We start from the raw sequence: 21,945 nt of genomic DNA, 5'->3' as shown, positions 1-21,945 counted from the left end.
ATTCCCCTTTTTCGCCTATTGGAAGCTCTTTGTGGGCGACTTGAGTTCTTTGAGAATGGACATTAAATAGGATTAACTTCATGTGGCTAATGCTGATTATTTGGAATATCTATTACTCACAAATAGGCTAGTGACCCTACTGGTGAACATTTTGACTGTCAACTTTTTAGTTTCAATTCCTGAGTCCAAGGTCATAAACTTATTGAATTAGAGCTCCAATATGTATTCAGGTGACAGGTGTTGGTAGAAAGGCAGGTTATTTCCAGAATGCCCGATGCCACTCTTCGTTTGGTTTGAGTTTCTTGAATTTAATGGAAATGTATGCATTGGCGGTTATATTTTAACAATCTTCAATCAGATATAACTATTACAAGGAAGCTTTTAAAGAAAGTACTTGTTTCTAATTTATAGGCAAGATTTTAAAACATTATTTCAGAAATACTTCTTTAAGGCACTTTACTACATACTCCATTGGTGGTATAGATGGGAAAATGATAATAACGCTGAGTGACGTCAGGCATTCTGGAAGGTTCAACATGCTCTATCCTGCTGTAAGGATCATCATAATGGAGCTCAAATTCATTAAATTTTTAATGTTGGAGTAAGTAAGGAATGTAATCTATTTACAAAACTGGTGTCCATCAGCAGTCATCAGCCTGTCTGTGTTTTAAAATATACCAAATTAGCATCATTCATAAGGGTGTCACAAAACCTGTTTAAATTGTAAAAATATTAACAATATTGCGATGCCTCATTTCGCATCAAAATCAAATTATTCAACTGTGGAATTAAGTACTGTTGATAGAATAAACCAGCTGGTACCCTCCCCAAACTATTCAGTAACAATACCATAAGCTGCTAGAGGAAGATATAATTCAAGTTTAAATTAAGCAGACTACATGCGAGGATAATATTATATACAGCATAGCTGCTGTAGAATGTAATATAAACTGTACAGAATAAGTAATATAAAAGAATGGGATAATTATATGAATGGAAACAGTAGATTGTTTGTTATATAAACTGTACAGAATAAGTATTGTAAAAGAATGGGATAATTATATGAATGGAAACTGTAGATTGTTTGTAATATAAACTGTACAGAATAAGTATTGTAAAAGAATGGGATAATTATATGAATGGAAACTGTAGATTGTTTGTAATATAAACTGTACCGAATAAGTATTGTAAAAGAATGGGAAAATTGTATGAATGGAAACTGTATATTGTTTGTTATATAAAATGTACAGAATAAGTATTATAAAAGAATGGGATAATTTTATGAATGGAAACAGTAGATTGTTTGTTATATAAAATGTACAGAATAAGTATTATAAAAGAATGGGATAATTATATGAATAGAAACTGTAAATTGTTTGTAATATAAAATGTACAGAATAAGTATTATAAAAGAATGGGATAATTATATGAATGGAAACAGTAGATTGTTTGTAATATAAAATGTACAGAATAAGTATTGTAAAAGAATGGGATAATTATATGACTGGAAACTGTAGATTGTTTGTAATATAAGCTGTACCAAATAAGTATTATAGGATAATTGTATGAATGGAAAGAGTAGATTGTTTGTAATATAAAATGTACAGAATAAGTATTGTAAAAGAATGGGATAATTATATGAATGGAAACAGTAGATTGTTTGTTATATAAAATGTACAGAATAAGTATTATAAAAGAATGGGATAATTGTATGAATGGAAAGAGTAGATTGTTTGTAATATAAAATGTACAGTATAAGTATTGTAAAAGAATGGGATAATTTTATGAATGGAAACTGTAGATTGTTTGTAGTATAAAATGTACAGAATAAGTCTTGTAAAAGAATGGGATCATTTTATGAATGGAAACTGTAGATTGTTTGTAATATAAAATGTACAGAATAAGAATTGTAAAAGAATGGGATAATTATATGAATGGAAACAGTAGATTGTTTGTTATATAAAATGTACAGACAAAGTATTATAAAAGAATGGGATAATTATATGAATGGAAACTGTAGATTGTTTGTTATATAAAATGTACAGACAAAGTATTATAAAAGAATGGGATAATTATATGAATGCAAACAGTAGATTGTTTGTTATATAAACTGTACAGAATAAGTATTGTAAAAGAATGTGATATAAAATGTACCGAATACAGATGTGACGTCATCCTTTGAACTTTAAAGACCAATATCAAACTTAATAGTACGTGCCCATTTTTATACGCTCACATGAATATGTGGTTGTATATTGTCGTTTCCCCTGTCCGTCGGTCAACATTTCTTGTGAGCACTATAGAGACTACAGTTTTTATCTGATTTTGATAAAACTTGGTGTGATGCTTTAGATCGATAAGATCTCAGTCAAATTCGAATTTCACATATAGTCGATGAATGGTTTTTGAGATATTGCCCTTGAAATTTGTTAAAAATTGTTCGTGAGCAGGATTGAAGCTACAGTTTTCATCCGATTCTGATGAAACTTGGCATAATCATTGGAATTGATAAGATCTCGGACAAAATCTAATTTGACGCATTTTAGATGAATGGTTTTTGAGTTATTGCCCATGACTTTGTTCAAACGCGTCAAAATTTGTTAAAAATAGTTTGTGAGCAGGATTGAAGCTACAGTTTTCAACCAAATTTGATCAAACTTGTTATGATCATTGGAATTGATTAGTTATTGATTAGTTATTGCCCTTGACTTTGTAAAACGCTTCAAAATTTGTTTGTGAGCACAATAGAAGCTACAGTTTTCAACCGATTTTGATGAAAATTGGTGTGATCAATGGAATTGATAAGACCTCAGACAAGTTCTAACTGACGCATTTTCGATGAACGGTTTTTGAGTTATTGCCCTTGACTTATGAAAAACGTGTCTGTTTGTGAGCACAATAGACGCTACAGTTTTCAACCGATTTTGATGAAACTTGGTGTGATCATTGGAATTGATACGATCTCGGACAAGTTCTAACAAGAGATATTTTTTATGAACATTTTTTGAGTTATTGCCCTTGAATTACTCAGCATCAATAACTGGCATATATATATATATAACTGACTTCAAACTAATAAAATTTCTTCAATATGAGAAAATTCGTACTTTAGTCACTAAAGACTGTTTTATCATTTCTGACAGCTGCCAGTGGGCGTATGTTACCTTGCCTCGCAAGCTATCTTTAAATATGGAGGTAAATTTTGGACTGCTGTGACGTCATAAGATGATTGATATTCATACGGAGTTGACTTATTTTTTAATTTCACTCATGATTGACAATGCGTTCCATAATGACGTAACACGCGGACCTTCGGTGTGTTACGATCATTATTCAATTTATTGCAATGCTAACGGCCATTAACCTATACTTAATTAAATAATTGTACACGTTTGAAAGAAATGCTGAACCTCGATATATCTAAAAAGATTCTAGTTAGATACACTTTCACTGTCTATTCAGCCACAAGTTATAACTCTCAGCAACAAATGCACATGGGAATGTTATTGATACTTCTGCGCTTACGTTTATTTTCTGAAATTACCAAATAAATAATTTGCATTCTATTTTTGACTATGAAAGCATGTTTTGTAAGATCGGTTTAAGACTGAGCGAACTAAATCTATTTCCAAAAGGCGAGATCACAGGAGTAAATATTTGGAAAGTTCTCGAATTGAAACCTGATTTTCTTTACCTTGCCCGGCAAGGTAATATACGCCCACTGGCAGCTTTGATTTTGAATAAAAATATTCAGCAGTACAGTAACAATCACCAGTATGAAATATTCAACCTTCAGTCATACACTTCTTTTGAACTTTTTAATAGCGCAATACTGAATAATATTGAGTATGAGTTACTGCACATGTTCTTGAAAACATGTTCAATTTTTAGCTCGTGAAAACATTAGAAGGCAAATATTCAATCTTCAGCTCGGTACTGAATAATAAAAACAAGTTTTGTCAAAATCCGGCAAGAATCATGCCTTTTAGTGTTAAAAAGCGTTTTCAAGAACGAGGTCAATAACTCCTAAAAACTTATACTAAATATTTTTCGATTCTTCTGATTTTCAATAGGGTTCATCCTTGGGTGATTACGAACACCCACACCAAGTTTTGTCCAAATCCGTCAAGAATGTGTGTTTACGAGCAATTGTGGACGGACGGGCGGGCGGACCGACGGACGGACGGACGGACATGAGTGACGGCAATATACGCCACCCATTTCATGTGGGCGTATAAAAATAGCTCGCCAGCCAAGGTAATATACGCCCATTGGCAGCCTTAATTTTAACTAAAAATATTTGGCAGTACAGTAACAGTATGAAATATTCAACCTTCAGTTGTACATTTCTTTTAAACATTTTGATGCAATTCTGAATATTACCAAGTTTTATCAGAATCTGTCAAGAATTGGTCCTTCTACAGTAATTACAGGCTAAATTTCTAGAGTGTTTACGTGCACAAAATTTAACGCATTTTAAAGAACAAAAGCAATAACTAATTATTTTCCGATTTTTCTGATTTTCAATAGGGTTCATCCTTGGGTGATTACAAACACTCACACCAAGTTTCGTCAAAACATGAGAATTGTACCTTCTAGAGTGTTTACAAGCTAAAATTGAACGCGTTTTCAAGAACAATGGCAACAACTCATACTAAATGTTTCTCGATTTTTCTGATTTTCGATAGGGATCATCCTTGGGTGATAACAAACATTCACACCAAGTTTCGTAAAAATCTGTCAAGAATTGAACCTTCTAGAGTGTTTACAAGCTAAAATTAAACGCATTTTCAAGAACATGGGCAATAACTCATACTTATTATTTTTCTGGTTTTCGATAGGGATCATCCTTGGGTGATAACAAACATTCACACCAAGTTTCATCAAAATCCGTCAAGAATTGCACTTTCCATAGTCTTTACGAGGGTTTGGGTGTCGACAACACATATCAATATAGAGAGAAGTGAGTATTTAAAAACTTTTGTCTCAAAATAATGCTTACGGATAGACAGTGTCAACACCAATACATAGAATGTTACTCACATTTTCATTTCATATAAAATGAAAATATCTAGTTATAAACAATATGTTTTGATTTTACATTTACACAAGCTTGTAGATTTAAGTGTTAGGCCAAATATAGAAAATAAATATAGATAAAATATATTCTGTATCATATCGGATTAGATAAGTTCGATAAGATTGAAATGGGGGAAGCAATAATATTTTTATTTTATCAGTTTCAGCATGAACAACACAGTTTGATAACGTCTGATAACATTACCATTGTACAATCAGTGTGGTTTGAAACCATTTCAATTTTCAATTTCAATGAAACTTCTTTTTTCTTCAATATAATATAAGTAATAAACCAAACGACAACCTGAACTTAAGATAATCAGACAAGTTTCATTACACACATGAACATGAACAATTAATTAGGCAAGTATTATTTTAGGTAATAATTTCTTTTTTTATTATAATAACTTTCAAATTGATATTCAAATGCCACCATATTACCAGACAATGAAACATTCATTAAACAGTCAAATAATGAAAATACTGGATTCTTATAAGTATACTTACTCTTAAAAGAAAAACTGATAGAAGCAGTTTAATACACATTTCCTCACAACTGACATTTAATCTATCCTTTATTCAGTTTTTACATCAGACTACAAAGTCTAATTCCAACTTCTCCAAGAAAAGTGTCACTGACCTGACACTTCATAGCAGTGAAAGAACAGAGTATCAAACATAATCAAAATATAAACTTAATAAATTTTCATGTTTCAAAAAACAGGGGCATTAACATTCAAAATGTCATCCACTGGCAGCTTTGTATAAATGAGAACTGGGACCATTACCAGTATGAAATATTAAACTTTTAAAATTTATAGGTTTTCGATAGGGCTCTTCCTTAACTGATGTTCTTCCTCAAGTGGTACTGAATAATTTCGTCCAAACCTGTCACAAGTCCTTTTACGAGATAGAAACAACATTTTTGAAGTATAGTAAATCATTCAAAATATTCTTTTAATTTTGGTATTTTATATAGGGTAAATAATTGCAATTTAGTGGATTGGATAAATTATCAGGAATGAGGTTCAACAAAAAATAGAGTTAATGGTGGTAATAATATTTGGTGGTAATCAAACATCTAAATTGATGTTAGGAAGAAATTAGGTAGGTGTGGATGCTTGCTGTTTTAATACTTTAGCAAAAGTAGAATTTGGTATATTTAATAAGCAGCATTGATAACATCTTTGATTAGGTGGTTGATTTTGTACCACAGTTCTCCATTCATTAACATAACGATCAAATCCACGAATACAATCAGACCCAGTTCCAATATCTAAATCCCCAATAGCTAATATCTCATTTCCATCATATACTGTTCCCTCTACATGAGATTTATCATGCATGATACACATACCTGGTTCTAGACCACGTTTAGATATGGGTACCCAATAGTCATTAGTAGTAGAATAAACTTCAGCACCACAGAATTTCAAACTGTGACCAGAATGCATAGCACTTGGACATTCAATCCTTCGAAACCCACCAAACACATAGATATCATCATCAACAGCAACTGCACGAGCATCACATCTTCTTTCTCTCATAGGTGATACTGAAGTCCATGTTTGTGTCCTTGAATCAAAACATTCCACAGCTTCATAAAACTTACCAATAATGCCCCCAGCTATCACATAAATCTTTTTATCAACAGCTGCATAAGTAGACCAGACTTTTTTCATTGTAATATCTGGTAGTGATTGCCACTCATTAGAGAATGTATTATAGACCTCCATAGAAGTCATAGGATCAGTCATATCATTACTACCCCCAATAGCATAAATATTATGATCTATAGCAACTAAGCCAAATCCAACACGAGCATGATTCATAGGAGCTATCACTGTCCACTCATTAGTTTTTGGGTTATATTTCTCACCACTATTTAACAAACGACAAGTGTTATCTCTCCCACCAATAGCATATATAAGTCCACCTACAAAGGAAAAATAAAACTTTTATTTCACTGTATCTCTTATTAATTTATAATTCAATATCATGTCAATATGGCAGACTGTTTTGTCTCTGAAGAAAGGCAGTTACAGTGAAAAGATAGCTTGTCATATAAGATGTTAAACAAACAAAGCAATATTCAGGAGCCTTGATGTATGTAGTTAGCTCAATTTTGTTATTTAATTGGTGGCTTTGGGTTATTTACAATCAAGCTAGGAATACGAGGTTCTGATCACAAAATCCACACTTTTATTCAGCTTTTGAATGTTACCAAAAAGTGGAAATGACCAAACATGGTATAAGCACTTTCACCAGTCATCCATGAAATGGTTCTTTACAATATCATTATATTACATCAATACACAAATGCATACAATGTTTCATCACAATAGGATACATTTTTCAATTAGGATGCACCGGTAAGTATAAATATGTGAAAGATCTAAAATTATTTCTGATGTATACATACCCACTTCAACTAGTCCATGACTTGACCTGGGTGTTAACATTGGTGTTAGTTCAATCCATTTACCAACTTTTACACTATTATTTTTATACAATTTAACACATCGCAAACATGGTTTAACTTCTACTTCAGTATCTTCATTCCTTTTCAAATAAACAAAATCATTAACCATTGAATGGCCCCTTGGCAAAATATTTTGGATCAAGCAAGGAGACTCAAAGCTGATATTCTTTGTTCAAACTTTCAGTTTCATTTTCCCACCACATGGATATTAAAAGTCGTCATGACACAGTCAAATTCGTTTTTTCGACAATATAAATGAGTGAGAAAAATAGTTCTGGACATTATCGTGGGCAGTAAGAACTTGAGGCAATTCTACTGAAGCAACTTAGATGACAAATAACAGCCCCGTTGTGAGGGTAGGTTCTGTGAGGTCTGGGCCCCTGCAAGTGAGAATTAAGCCCCAGCAAAACCTTCTTCAGTAAAGCAGATTGATTAATTTACAGTGTCTTTATACAAAATAAAAAAAAAAAAACAGATTTTGATATACAAAATGCTCAGAAATGATTGAGTTTTCTGGGCCTTTAATTCTTCAAATTTTCTGAGCACAAAATCTGAGCCCCAGCACCAAGGGCTTAGATTCTGTCTAGAAAAAGAAGAAATAAGTTTGAAAGTATCACACCCTGTTCCAAGCGTGAACTGGAGTCCTTTGATGGTAGATGGTATAATTAAAAAACAAAACTTTCATCTGACTTCTCCATATATCTGATCAAAATTGATTATTTGAAATATTCAAATACTGAATTGATCGTATTTCAATTTGATGAAGCCAAAACTAGACGAAATAAATGAAATTATACTTTGGATTTGTCTGAAGGCTTCCCAAAAGAAAAAGAATCGAAATTCATACGAGTGCCTACTTGTCAATTTATACTCAATATCAATATAATATAAATATAACAAGTGGTTACCTTGCAAGATACGCCCACTTCCCTGATAAATTTTCAGTCTATATCAAAGGCGATTGCCAATCTGTGTCAAATTGCATCTCTAATATCTATCTTATAAATGATCACACCAAGTTTCATTTAAATCAGATGAAAAGTGTAGTTTCTATTGTGTTCACAAACAAATTTTGACGCGTTTTTCTTAAGTCAAGGGCAATAACTCAAAAGGCGTTTATCGAAATATCGTTAAATTCGAACTTGTTTAAGAACTCATCATCATAAATAATCACTCCAAATTTCATTTTAATCAGATGAAAACTATAGTCTCTGTTGTGTTCACAAACAAATTTTTTATTTTTTTATTTTTTGAAAAAATACTTTATTTACATAATAAATTATAACATACCATAATATAATATAATTGAATGAACATGAAATAAACAATATACATTCACTCACACATTCACACTGAAAACATGGTTTATTACAGATTTTGAAAAGGGAGATAACTCTAGGTTAGGATTTTACATTATACATAAAGTGAAAAAGTCGTCTAGTAATTGATATTATAATTCCATTTTTCATGATAGTATCATCTGTTTCATAAGCTTTTACCTCAATAAATGCTATATTCTGTAAGTAGCTATGAAACTTATGTACAGTAGGTAAAAACAAATTTTTTACACGTTTCCCAATTCAAAGGGCAATAACTCAAAAAAACGTTTGTCGAAAAAAATCGCCAAATTCGAAGTTGTCCAAGTCCTCATGAATATAATCTCACCAAATATCATTTAAATCAGATGAAAACTGTAGTCTCTATTGTGTTCACAAGCCAAAACGGACAGACCGATGGACGGACAGGGGCGGCGAAAATATACGACCACATTATAACAAAATTAAATATCATACAAAAACTATTGTGATTCAAAAAAAAATATTAAAAGGTAAAAGAGGGACTACATTGAAAAAATATAGTATCAAGTTTACATGTTGGCTGATGTAAGATAATATTGCAGACCCCTCGATTTTACAACTTAATATCATGGTGTCTACGTTACGCCACCTTCTTGATTGTTTTCTTCCAGATGAGCTCCGTAAGTCCGCAATAATAACTGTGTTTCCACTGTGGGAAAAAACGTTTGGCAATTTACTGGCTTAACCAGTGGAAACGCAACAAGCCACCTTTATCTCATTCGGCAAAAGGGGGCATACTGGTCTTTCCGGTCTACTGCATTTCTTACTGGTCTAAACAGAAGCCATGTACATCGTGAGTTGTCAAAAATGAGCGACTTTGTGATTGAAGTTAAAGTCATTATGGAACCAGTTAAACTCAGTGTAAACACAACACATTCGGCAATAAAGCTGGCTTTAGGCAAGCTTTGAGCTAGTTTTACTTTACAATTCTCATTGGCAACGCCGTTATTTACAGTGACAGTTGGACAGAACTGGAGGGTAGGATAGGACGGAGCGCATCATACGTTTTCATTTCAATGGATAGATTAAATTGTGTACAGACACCTTTAAACTTTGTATAGCCCTGACGACATGTTTGATAGCATTACCTTTACATAATCAATCAATACATGTATGATGGTAAAAATAAGACTTACCTTGACACATAGCCTTCACCACCACAAACCACAATGACAGCAGTAGTCCCCCTTGGTTCATCTAATCTAGGATGTGACTGTAAATTTCTTAAGAACTCCGTAATGTTCAATTGACCACAGTCCTCATAGCGTAATGTAGTAAAACAATCCTCAGTTAATCTGCTGGCTCTCACACAATTAATTAATAAATCAGTTAAATCATTTTCTCTTTCCTGTCTATTATACCGATACCATTGTAATATACACTGTACAATAGGTAGTTCACTTTCACCTCTTACATTCAGTTCATCCCTTATTAAGATTTCTCTTACACTATCAACATCTAACCCTAGAAACTCTTCACCATTACTCACTTCCCTATACAAAAAAACAAATTGAAATTAGTTTATACCTGTAATTATGAGAATGAATATATGCCTATAATGAGATTTCCTGAATATACATTTCATATAAGCAAAACATTGAGAGATACATGAGGTCAATATTTAAATATATCTCCAAACTCAAATATGACACTAAAACTAAGGTATAAAGAAACATATTCATTCAGTTGCCCATAAAATAAAGAAATTTAGTTTTTATTTTGAGCTGAATTCAAATTCCAATGATCAGTTTAGACCACTTAGCATTTCTTTTAAATAAATATATTTCCAATTTGCAATTCCAAAAATTTTCTCACCTGAAGTTTTTATCTAAATATTGTGTAGCTTTAAAATGTACCCAGGGAGAAGCAAAACGAGCAGTAAACTCTCGAATACCAACACAATTTACAGGTGAAATACAATGTTCTAAATATTCACAACATAAATTCTTTAAATCAGACATCAACAATAAATCTGATGCTTGAAACAGATCTTGAATGTTGTCAGTACTTAATGTTATTTCAGCAGTATAAATATAATCCAAGATATCTTGAAATGTTGCAATACTAATCTCCAGTGGTGTTAAGTCAACTCGTACTCTTTCAGTTTTCAAACTCTCTGTCTTAACTTCATAACTAAAATAGGCTCTGAAAATATAATGAATTATACACATGTTAAAGGCCTCTATGGTAAAAAATAATTCTAGTTGTCTGAAACACTATATCATATCACCAAATTTCAGAATAAAATTTTCAATAGCATTGAACTGCATCTTGAGGACGTTCTTTTCTCTGGTAAAGAAACATCTAAAACTCTTTGTTTTCTTAGTTTAAGTTAAACCATGTTTGCGATGTGTTAAATAAAATGTATAAAAATAATAGTGTAAAAGCTGGTAAATTGATTGAATTAACACCAATGTTATCACCCAGATCAATTAGTATTTATTAACTCTTTGTTGCTTGCCTGTCAATTCAAGCTTGTTGCTAAAAATATTCATACATCAACATTTCAATAAAACTAGTTTCACTTTTGGAGACAAAAACGTCTGTGTTTTTACACTTTACAAAATTAAGAAGAGTAATTCCATGACATGAATGTCACATCCGACAAGAGTTATGCCCCTTATTTTGACCATCCTACTTTGTCAACAGGGATGGTTGGATTGCAAATGGTTATTAAAACAGTACAGTATATGGCCATATTTAAAAACAAACCCCTATTACAAAATGGCATTGTCCAAAAACTAATATTAGACTCATAGGAAATAATTTCACCCAAGGGAAATTCCTAAAAAAAATAGTAAACATTCACAATTTTTGTAAAGTATTCCACACAGACATTTTTGACTCCAAAATGTGGATGAATGTATAACACAAAAGGTAGTGCTATAGCATCAGAAAGCTTACATGATTGATTTTCGTTTGTGAAGCATTTAATTGAAAAATTTCAAAAAACTTTTTACTTTAATTATATAGTAACCATTTCAACGCAAGTTTTTCTATGAATGAAGTGCGTAGAGTCAAGTAACCTAATTTCGTGCTAACCTATTTTTCGTGCATCTCAGGAAATGATTAATAACTTACAGTCGAGTAACCAAATTTTGTGGTAACATATTATTCGTGGATTTCCGGAAAGGATTAATAATTTACATGAGCGACCTTGCGCGACCTCCGCATTAGTTTGTTTTAATAAAAATGGGTTTTCTGTACAATATCAGCTAGTAGAATGAATCCAGTAGTTTCAAGTAAGGTAAAATGTATTAATGTATACTTTGACAAATACAAAATGGCGGATTTCAGTTATTACCAAACGTCACCATTTTTTATCAGCCGAATTTCCTTATAATCCCTAGCCGTAATCGGAATTCCAAGTGTCGTCTGCTAGAATGTAGTCCAACGAATGAAGTCACGTGATCAACTAGCGGATTCCGTGTCAGCAGAAAATTTCTATGGAACACAAAGTGGACCATATTCTTATGTTGTTTCAGTGACTTTTAGCAATAAATCACGCTACGTATCTTATTTTGTCAGTCACTGTTGTTTTTTTAAATCGTGGTTCTTTGAAGGAATTGTCACTAGTTATAATGAATTGATATTAAAGATAAATACTAAGAGAAGTTAATTATACCACCCGGTATCCATACAACGCGTTTTTCTAGACTTATTTATAGTACTAACATTGTACACAAAAATAGGTGACGCATTCTGACGCCGTTGCCGAGTTGGTTGCTCATGAAATATAGGTCAAAGTGAAGGATTCATAAAGAAAATCGAAATAAACCAATTTTAATTATTTTGTAGAATATCTGAGGAAACATCTAAGACATTTTGACGAAATTCGGTGTTGAATCCTTATATCCACGAAAATAGGTTACACCACTGTACATGTGCGACCTCACGTGACCTCATTAAGGGATTCATTACGAAAATCGAAGCAAAAAAATTTTGAATATTTCATAGAATATCTGAGGAAACATCTAAGACGTAAAAAAATAATCTGTTTAAATTAAACGAAATTCGGAGTTGAATGCTTATATGCATTATATAGCCATTGGTTACACCACTGTATGTAATCTATTTAAACACATGGTAATTTAACAATTTGACCATAAGTCTTGACTACACAGTGCAGACAAGCTAGTTAGCCTACAAATAAATCTACGTGGTAAGACTAGAATTAAACGACAGGAGGACAATTAGCCTACGCTACAGTCTACTTCCATTATTTGAATACCTGAAATATTGACTTGCGGCCGATAATACACTTTTTTGAGCAGGAATTTCTGTCTTGTCGATTAGGACGATAATGTCACACAATGAAGGTAGCTTTCGACTCTCGTTCAAAGCTTTCAATAGATTTCTAGCATGATGTTGACAAGAATAATTTTTAGGATTCTTTTCGCTGTCAACATTAGTCGCCATTTTGCTCTCTACCGTCTAATCCGAAACAATTGCCTCTTTTCCAACATCCAACAGTGGGGAGAGTAGGCCCAACAGTTACTCCAGTCGCCAAGTCAGAGACGGGAAAACAGTTAAACTGGACCCCTGGGCCCTGTAAGTGATGTGTTCGCTTATAGCTTAAACTTCGGAGCGAAGCAATTTATGGCAGGGGAACCGACTGGAGGAAGATGTTTCGGACTCCTTTACGTCATACCCTCTAAACGAAATTTACACAATAATGCAATGACAAAAAAGGTTCTATGAGGACAATAAGGAGATAACAAAAATTTAACAAATTTTCGATTCAAGATAGACTAGGCCTATAAAGTGTTTTCAGAAGCTATTTTTCAATATTTATTAATGCTTACATCCTTAACAAATATGATCGCATGGCCGCTTACATACATAAACAATAATATTATTCATAGTCACTTCCGGTGTTACTGATAGTTGTTTGGTGAGTTGTGGATCAAGTTCACGCTTGAAATAATATTGATTGGGCCTAATTGTTTCGCAGGTATGACCTTTTGGTTCATTAATTGATGTGAGGTAAATTAGGAACAGTGTTAATCTGTGAGGGTGTTTTGCGATATTGTAGGTATGCGATATTGTAGGTATGCCATTGAAATGAAAATTCGTAAATTTATTGTAAATTAAGAAAATTAAAATTGGAAGAAAAGAGATGTGAATACAGTGGTGTAACCTATTTTCGTGGATATAAAGATTCAACACCGAATTTCGTCAAAGTTAAAAAAACAAAAAAAAAATGTTATGTCTTAGAAGTGTCCTCAGATATTCTACAAAATAATTGAAATTGGTTTATTTCGATTTTGTTAATGAATCCTTCACTTTGACCCATATTTCATTAGCAACCAACTCGGTAACGGCGGCAGAATGCGTCACCTATTTTCGTGTACAATGTTTGATCTATAAATAAGTCTAGAAAAACACGTTGTATGGATACCGGGTGGAATAATTAACTTCTCTTAGTATTTATCTTTAATAGCAATTCATTATAACTAGTGACAATTCCTTCAAAGAACCACGATTTTAAAAAAAAAATTGTGACTGACAAAATAAGATACGTAGCGTGATTTATTGCTAAAAGTCAGTGAAATAACATAAGAATACGGTCCACTTTGTGTTCCGTAGAAATTTTCTGCTGACACGGAATCTGCTAGTTGATCACATGACTTCATTCGTTGGACTACATTCTAGCAGACGACACTTGGAATTCCGCTTACCGCTTGGGATTATAAGGAAATTCGACCGATAAAAAATGGTGACGTTTGGTAATAACTGAAATCCGCCATTTTGTATTTGTCAAAGTATACATTAATACATTTTACCTTGCTTGAAACTACTGGATTCATTCTACTAACTGATATTGTAGAGAAAACCCATGTTTATCAAAACAAACTAATGCGGAGGTCGCGCAAGGTCGCTCATGTAAATTATTAATCCTTTCCGGAAATCCACGAATAATAGGTTTCCACGAAATTAGGTTACTTGACTGTATATCAAACTCTGATTATCTGAGAGGTTATCTGAGAGGTATTGCTGTATTGACACTAATTTTTATCAAATTGTTTTTGTCTGTCTGTAGCTTACCAATAGCTAGACCTGTCAATCTTCCATCCAGTTGGCAGAATATCAGAAGCATTACGTTACAGAGCTTACAACCTTTTAGAACAGATTAACATACTACTGGAAATCTTATATTTTCTTTCAACAGAATAGAAAAGAAACAACATGGCTACTCTTAACTTCTCTGGATCATTATCAAAGTCAGATCCTCAAAATAACCCAGTTTTAATTGTTGGTCAACCTAGGGATTTGGGCAAACTCACTTTTGAAAATGTCAAGGTGAAACTGGAACCTAGGGTCGATGCAGAGGTAAATCTTCAATTTTTTACAGGCCTATTTCTTCTTGCTGAATATACAAGGATGTTAAAATCTTATTCGCTGTAAGTGTATGGAGAGAAATTGTTAGTACATGATACAAATTTTAATGTAGAAGATATAAACCTATGAAGTGTATCATTCTTTACATACTGAAATGGAAATGTAGTAATTGTATTTAATATCATACTTATTTCATCATAAGAATTATTTTTCAGACTTTTAAAATGGCTGTCACAGATCTGACTAACACTTGTTCACTATGGTTAAATAATGCTACTGTAGCAGCACTACCTAGTAAGTGTAGTAGACACAATACACCATCACGATGTCATTCATTGAGTAAAATAGTTAAAAGTTGTTTAGTTGGTGGATCAGAGTTCATTGTGGTGTGTATTATTTTTATCTTTATAAAGTCTATTGCATATGTGCTCAATCATGATTGATAAAACCTGGTATATTATATATTAAAGGGATTGTAAAGAGGTTTTGTAAATTGTTTATGTGTATGGTGGACACTGATGGCATCAATTTGAACCATTCCAGTTTTCAATCAAACATCTGTGGTTGTAGCACTTCTACTAAAACTAAAAGTATATATATGCTGTCTTACAATCAATGTTCATGAATTGATATATGGACGATTTTTAAAGTAAATTTTGAAAACAGACCTTTTTTTGTAGACTTTCATTATTTTATATGATTAGAATAGCCTACCCAATGCATTAATCTAATGAAAAGCCTCAATTCATTTCATTTAACTCACTATTGTCATTGTATGATATCTTATGGTTTTGTAGCTAGTTTGTGAAAGGAAGGATGTATTGGCCTCAGCCTGTGCCATAGCTCGAACCTTGCCTCTCTACTCTGCAAAGTCTAAATCTAGTTCACCTGATAGAGTAATAACAGTAGAAGTTATATTGGTCGGAGAAAATGGTATTTTAAATGATACTTTAGCAGAGTCTGATATTAAATGTTTATCAGCTGCAAGTGAATCTGTACGACTTAGTGCTAAGATCGTTGATATGCCATGTGCTGAAATGAATACTGATGATTTTATTACTGTAAGTTTAGCTTTTATAACATAATGTGGATAGAACCATTGTTTATGAGCTTCAATAAATAAAATTAGCTAAACATAATAAAGGGGACTTGATCAAAACTAACCATCAGAGTCCAAGTACTGGTACAAGTTGGTGTGTGATTGAAAAATCACTAAGTGGCAAAGTGGAGACAAGGGTTTTTATTAAACAGAGATTTGAGTGGAAAACCTTAAAATTGTTTTTTGCTTCTTAAAGAAATACAGTGTTTATTACATAAATTATGAAAACCGTAGATTAACACAATTGTACTTTTCATCTTTCAGATAAGCAACTTAAAAAACTGTTCTAAATTATTTCTTTAACAATTGATTTGTCACCTTATGAATAAGTTCTTAATTTCTTTATTTTAGGAAATAAGAAAAGTTGCTAAAGATTTAAATATTATTCCTGAAATAATACAAGGAAAAGAATTGGATCAGAAGCAATTTGGAGGTAATATCTAAGGAATTTCCTACTCATTAACATTTTCAAGGACTGCTTCTCATTAATTATATCTGAAACAAATTTATTGTACCTTTTAAAGAGTAAAAAAGCTTTTAGCATAAAAAGAGAATAAGCATATTTCTGGAGTATCATGGGTCAATCCTCTGACTTTAGTAACATAAAATGACAATAGTTTTTATGGTGTACTGATTAACTAAAAGATAACACAAAATTGAAAATCAGCATATGAACTAAAACTGTAATTTATGTAGACATCATTGGTGATATATAGTTGATATTTTCTATGATATACAGGTATTTATGGTGTTGGTAAAGCGGCAGAACATCCACCAGCTCTAGTTGTATTAAGTCATAAACCTGCTGGGGCCACTAAAACTATTGCATGGGTTGGTAAAGGCATTGTTTTTGATACTGGAGGATTATGCATTAAATCTAAGGTATGACATATGAAATATGAATTGAAATATCCACACCCAACCAGTACAGTGGGTTGGTATCAACAGATAAATTACTGACCTGTGGTAATACCTAGTTCTAGCATCCCGAACTAGGCCCATGCTTTGTGAAATTGGAAAAAAAGTTAAAATCTGAGCTTACTGTGATCAGAGAGAAGATGTTGAAACAACAACAAAATTAATGTTGTTTCACATTTCAACAAGAAATCTATGCTGCTGAAATGTAAAACTTACATCACAAAAGCCAACAATCTTCCATCTACCGGTAATTGCAAGCTTTCATTATTTAAATGAGTTAAAATCTATTTTGTTCAAATCTAGACTGGTATGTGTGGTATGAAAAGAGATTGTGGTGGAGCAGCTGGTATACTAGGAGCCTTCTGGGCTGCTGTTAAATTGGGTTTCAAGCAAAATTTACATGCTCTATTTTGTCTTGCTGAAAATGCTGTTGGACCTACAGCTTGTAGACCAGATGATGTACTGTATATGTATTCTGGGAAGTATGTTAATGATGTCTCTCTTTGAACAATTTAGAATAAATCTGTAAGGAATGTCAGTGTTACCTATCAGGGATATGACTGGAGGTATTTCTTAAAATACTTCATGATAATTGATTTCATTTTTATTTTATTTTAAACAGGGATAATAATGTTTATAGTCAAAATTTCAAACTGTTAATCTTTCTGAAATAAGTGATGGAATGTTTAATCTTGAATATATGTAAATAGTCTTCAGAAGTACTGGAACTGTGAACACTTTAATTGATTGGGTTAGCTAAAAAATCCCCGTTTCTGACTAAAAGAATGATTGGTGAAAATAAATGGCGCAACTGTCCGTTTAAAACATTTAAATATCCAGAATATGCTCATGTAATGAAAGTTTAAAATTGTTTTACAGACATTTTGAAAGTTTGATGATTTTCCTTTATCAGCTGATAGAGCATAATTTCAGCACTTTTCTGAATCATTATCATAAAAAAAAAACTTTTTACAGCCGAAGGTGTTCTTCATCAGCTGGTTATCAAAACATCTTTTCATATCAAGTTAAAATTATGTTCAAAATACTGTGAATATTTTTTTAGAACTGTTGAAATAAATAACACAGATGCTGAAGGACGTTTGGTGTTAGGTGATGGAGTAAGTTATTAACATGTTATTAAAAATATTTTAGGCCTGTGTTCAAACTATAACAAAAGCTTTTCTTTGTAAAGAAACCTGTATATAATGCTTTTTTTTTTCTAAATTCAACATGTGCTCATGTGACTTCTTTAGATTTAGATGATGATAATTCTTGCTGTTATGATTTTAAGTTGAAAAAATTAAAATCATATTTAAGCCAAACCTTTTTCTTAGAAGATTTCTTGATGCCCAAAAATAAAAGGTCATAATGCTTGAATCTTTTAACTTCATTACATTCTGCTTGAGATCAAACAATTAACCATAGAAAATTATTATTGCTCAAGTTGCTGATATTTGTTTAATATAGATTTTAATCATTAAAGGTAGCCTATGCTAATCTAGATTTAAAAGCAGATGTTATTGTTGATATGGCCACACTAACTGGTGCACAGGGAGTTGCTACAGGTAATTAATGTTTGGAAATTCTTCAATCTGTGTAATATTGGCTTTTGATAATTATTCAGTACAATTTACTGTTTGGTTGATAGGGATTAATGAAGAATGATAACTAAATGTTGTGGCCTATATCAAGCAATATTTGGAATAACAATAAGTTTCTCGCTATTACTAGGGCAAATAACATGACAATATTCCAGTCAGCTTTCACTGCTGCTTACAGTTACAATAATAACTTTGCAAACTGTCTGGTGAATTATTGGAGTTTTTGATATCATATTTATATAGGTAGATATCATGGTGGTATATTGACTAATAATGAAGATATGGAATTAGCTTGTGTTAGAGCAGGTCAACTTAGTGGTGATTTAGTACATCCAGTACCATATTGTCCAGAACTACATTTTAATGAATTCTCTAGTACTATTGCTGACATGAAAAATTCTGTTGCTGTAAGTTATGTTTATTATGAACTGTTTGTCTACAGGATGATTATATTGAAATAGAACAATAGGCCAATTGTTCAGATTTGATTGTTCAGAGGGGCAAGTAATATATCCATCTTTAGATAAAATTGGTCGGTTGTTCAAATTATCGATTTGGAATAAATTTAGAATCAAAATGTAAAAATGTACATTTATTTTTCAGGATAGAAGTAATGCTCAGGTATCGTGTGCTGGATTATTTATTGGGTCACATATAGGATTTGACTATCCTGGTATCTGGCTGCATATTGATATGGCTGCTCCAGCCTATATTGTAAGTTTCCAGTTTTGTGAAATTTTGATATTTTTCTTGGAAAAAGAATCTACTGCTTTCTGTTTAGCCAATCTGTGTTTGCATTTAAGATTGAGTTCTGAACTATAGGACTAAAGTAAAACAGTAATTATCATTTCATGCACATTGGTATTACATTTTCATGTGAGGTCTAGAACTATTTGTATTTTTTGTAGAATGATAGAGCTACAGGATATGGTGTGGCATTGTTAAATTCTGTTTTTGGTAGTTATTCAGAGAATCCATTATTAAATTTAACAGCACCAGATTTACTTCAAACTATGGATTGTAATAATGGTAATTCACCTAAAAAGATGAAAACATAAGATATAATTTTTCTAGTCTTATGTAATGTTTCATGAAGACTGCTTTTCTATGGATTGCTATAAAAATTATTTGTTTTAATTGTGCGTTTACATGTAGTGATGTTATTTACACCATAAAACAATTTTTCTTTATAAAATTTTAATATGTGAAGATGACTTACATTTCTCTTTCAAGGGTGTTTCAAACTCAATCCATTGCAAGAATCTAAGCTAATCAATAATTAATCTGTTTTTGTGATATTTCTGTGCTAATTTATAGATAAATAACTCGCTGTATTCATAAATGTACTACTTTGCTGTTGTATATTTGACATATCATGATATAATGTATAAATTAAAACATTTTATTTCATTCATATTCAATCAGTCAATAGTAACCTTGGAAATATAATTATTTTATTTTGGAAACAGGAATATTTTATTTAGGTATGAAGATATTTATTAAACAATTTGAGGTATATTTCACATTTAGAAATGATTATTGTATGTTGTCTTATTTATGTAATGTGTTTGTTTTTCATCCTGATTTGAACAAAATCAATCAAAACAAAATTTTATTTTATATTCACATGGTCTAATAGATAAATCTCTGTGCAAAGAATTGTTATTGTTTTTATATGCACACATAAAAATGTGGATATACATTGTGGGTGCACCTCTGTTGGTTTGTCAACCTTCTTGCTGTCAAGAAAAACTCTATTTTTTTTTAAAAAATAAGAACTTGGTATTGAAATGCAGAATGACAGGATCTTCAGAGAATTTGAATTTTGTGAAGTTTGTGGGTGGGGTATAACACGACTCTACAATGATTTGTGTAGTGTATATTATTGATATCTCGGGTGAAGTTTCGATGAATGGTTATAGCCCTGTCTCAACATTGCAATAGTAGGTTGGTTGGTAGATGACTAATTAACGTTTGCTTCCAGCGGATGCTAATATCGCAAACTAGGTAGTTGTTGGTAGTCGTAGTAGTTGGATTTTGCATTTGAGTTTCTATTTTAGACCTGTGCAGTATGTGGTCTTGATTGATATTGCTGCCAGCCTATCAAATTTGTTAACTCTCCAGAACAGGAACTAAAGGTCTTTAACCTCTCTTAATACACCTTTTGTTTGTGCCACAATCCCAGCGCTCAAGAGAAGAAATTTGATTGGCTGGTGGTGTTATCACACAGGATTAAAGGATATGTAGAAGTTGGAGTGGTTGCTTAAAAATTTAACATCATAAATATTTGGAACAAAAATTATTTATCTTATTTTTTATACGCCCACACGTAAGATGGGCTTATATTGTAATCACCCCGTCGGTCCGTCCGTTCACATTTGGCTCGTGCTCACTCTACAGGCTACAGTTCTTTATGGATTCTTTTGATTTTTATTTTGTATGTCAATGTTGTTATGAAGATGATCCCTATTGATTTTCGTGATGATCGGATAATTTTTCACCTAAATATCGTGTCTGACTTGACGTTTTTCTCTATTAGCTATATTGTGCAACTCGTGCTCACTCTACAGGCTACAATTTTTTACAGATTCTTTTGATTTTTATTTTGTGTGTCAATGTCATTATGAAGATGATCCCTATTGATTTTCATGATGATCTGTCGATTTTCATGATGATCGGATAATTTTTCACCGAAATATCGTGTCTGACCTGACGTTTTACTCTAATAGCTATATTGTGCAACGCGTGCTCACTCTACAGGCTACAATTCTTTACAGATTCTTTTGATTTTTATTCTGTATGTCAATGTCATTATGAAGATGATCCCTATCGATTTTCGCGATGATCGGATAATATTTCACCGAAATATCGTGTCTGACTTGACGTTTCACTCTATTAGCTATATTGTGCAACCCTGTAACCCTGTAGTCACTAAAGACTGTTTAATCATTTCTGACAGCTGCCAGTGGGTGTATGTTACCTTGCCTGGCAAGCTATCTTATTTTGTTTATTTGGTCAGTTATACACTAATCACAACATTAAATTGTAATTCTTACAGGGGTAAAT

General features: G+C 32.2%; 2 protein-coding genes across 2 annotated transcripts; one reads left to right on the top strand and one right to left on the bottom strand.

Moving 5' to 3' along the window:
• Window positions 1–6,182: 6,182 nt before the first annotated feature.
• On the bottom strand, window positions 6,183–13,523 carry LOTGIDRAFT_229825 (hypothetical protein; the record flags this gene model as incomplete). Its single annotated transcript, XM_009068356.1, has 5 exons — window positions 13,151–13,523; window positions 10,735–11,064; window positions 10,056–10,412; window positions 7,502–7,641; window positions 6,183–7,015 (listed from the first exon to the last, which is right to left on the bottom strand). Exons 1-5 carry the CDS (start codon window positions 13,336–13,338, stop codon window positions 6,183–6,185), a joined length of 1,848 nt encoding a protein of 615 aa, XP_009066604.1. The 5' UTR covers window positions 13,339–13,523.
• Window positions 13,524–13,801: 278 nt separating this feature from the next.
• LOTGIDRAFT_184615 (hypothetical protein) lies at window positions 13,802–20,536 on the top strand. Its single transcript, XM_009068355.1, has 12 exons — window positions 13,802–13,873; window positions 15,092–15,252; window positions 15,477–15,647; window positions 16,059–16,322; window positions 16,712–16,793; window positions 17,100–17,242; window positions 17,582–17,760; window positions 18,342–18,396; window positions 18,762–18,843; window positions 19,123–19,286; window positions 19,483–19,593; window positions 19,788–20,536. The coding sequence occupies exons 2-12, from the start codon at window positions 15,109–15,111 to the stop codon at window positions 19,935–19,937; spliced, it is 1,545 nt and encodes a 514-aa protein (XP_009066603.1). The 5' UTR covers window positions 13,802–13,873; window positions 15,092–15,108; the 3' UTR covers window positions 19,938–20,536.
• Window positions 20,537–21,945: the final 1,409 nt, after the last annotated feature.

Source organism: Lottia gigantea (assembly GCF_000327385.1).
Source record: "Lottia gigantea unplaced genomic scaffold LOTGIsca_9, whole genome shotgun sequence".
Classification (NCBI taxonomy): domain Eukaryota; kingdom Metazoa; phylum Mollusca; class Gastropoda; family Lottiidae; genus Lottia; species Lottia gigantea.
Note: the sequence above shows the minus strand (reverse complement) of the source record. Positions and strands in the feature narration are given on the sequence as shown.

Excerpts from the sequence above, each read along its gene's own strand:
- LOTGIDRAFT_184615 (XM_009068355.1), top strand. The coding sequence starts at position 15,109 with ATGGCTACTCTTAACTTCTCTGGATCATTATCAAAGTCAGATCCTCAA. Across the intron at positions 16,794-17,099 it reads GGATCAGAAGCAATTTGGAG|GTATTTATGGTGTTGGTAAA; the intron begins GTAATATCTAAG and ends TATGATATACAG. Across the intron at positions 19,594-19,787 it reads TGGCTGCTCCAGCCTATATT|AATGATAGAGCTACAGGATA; the intron begins GTAAGTTTCCAG and ends TATTTTTTGTAG.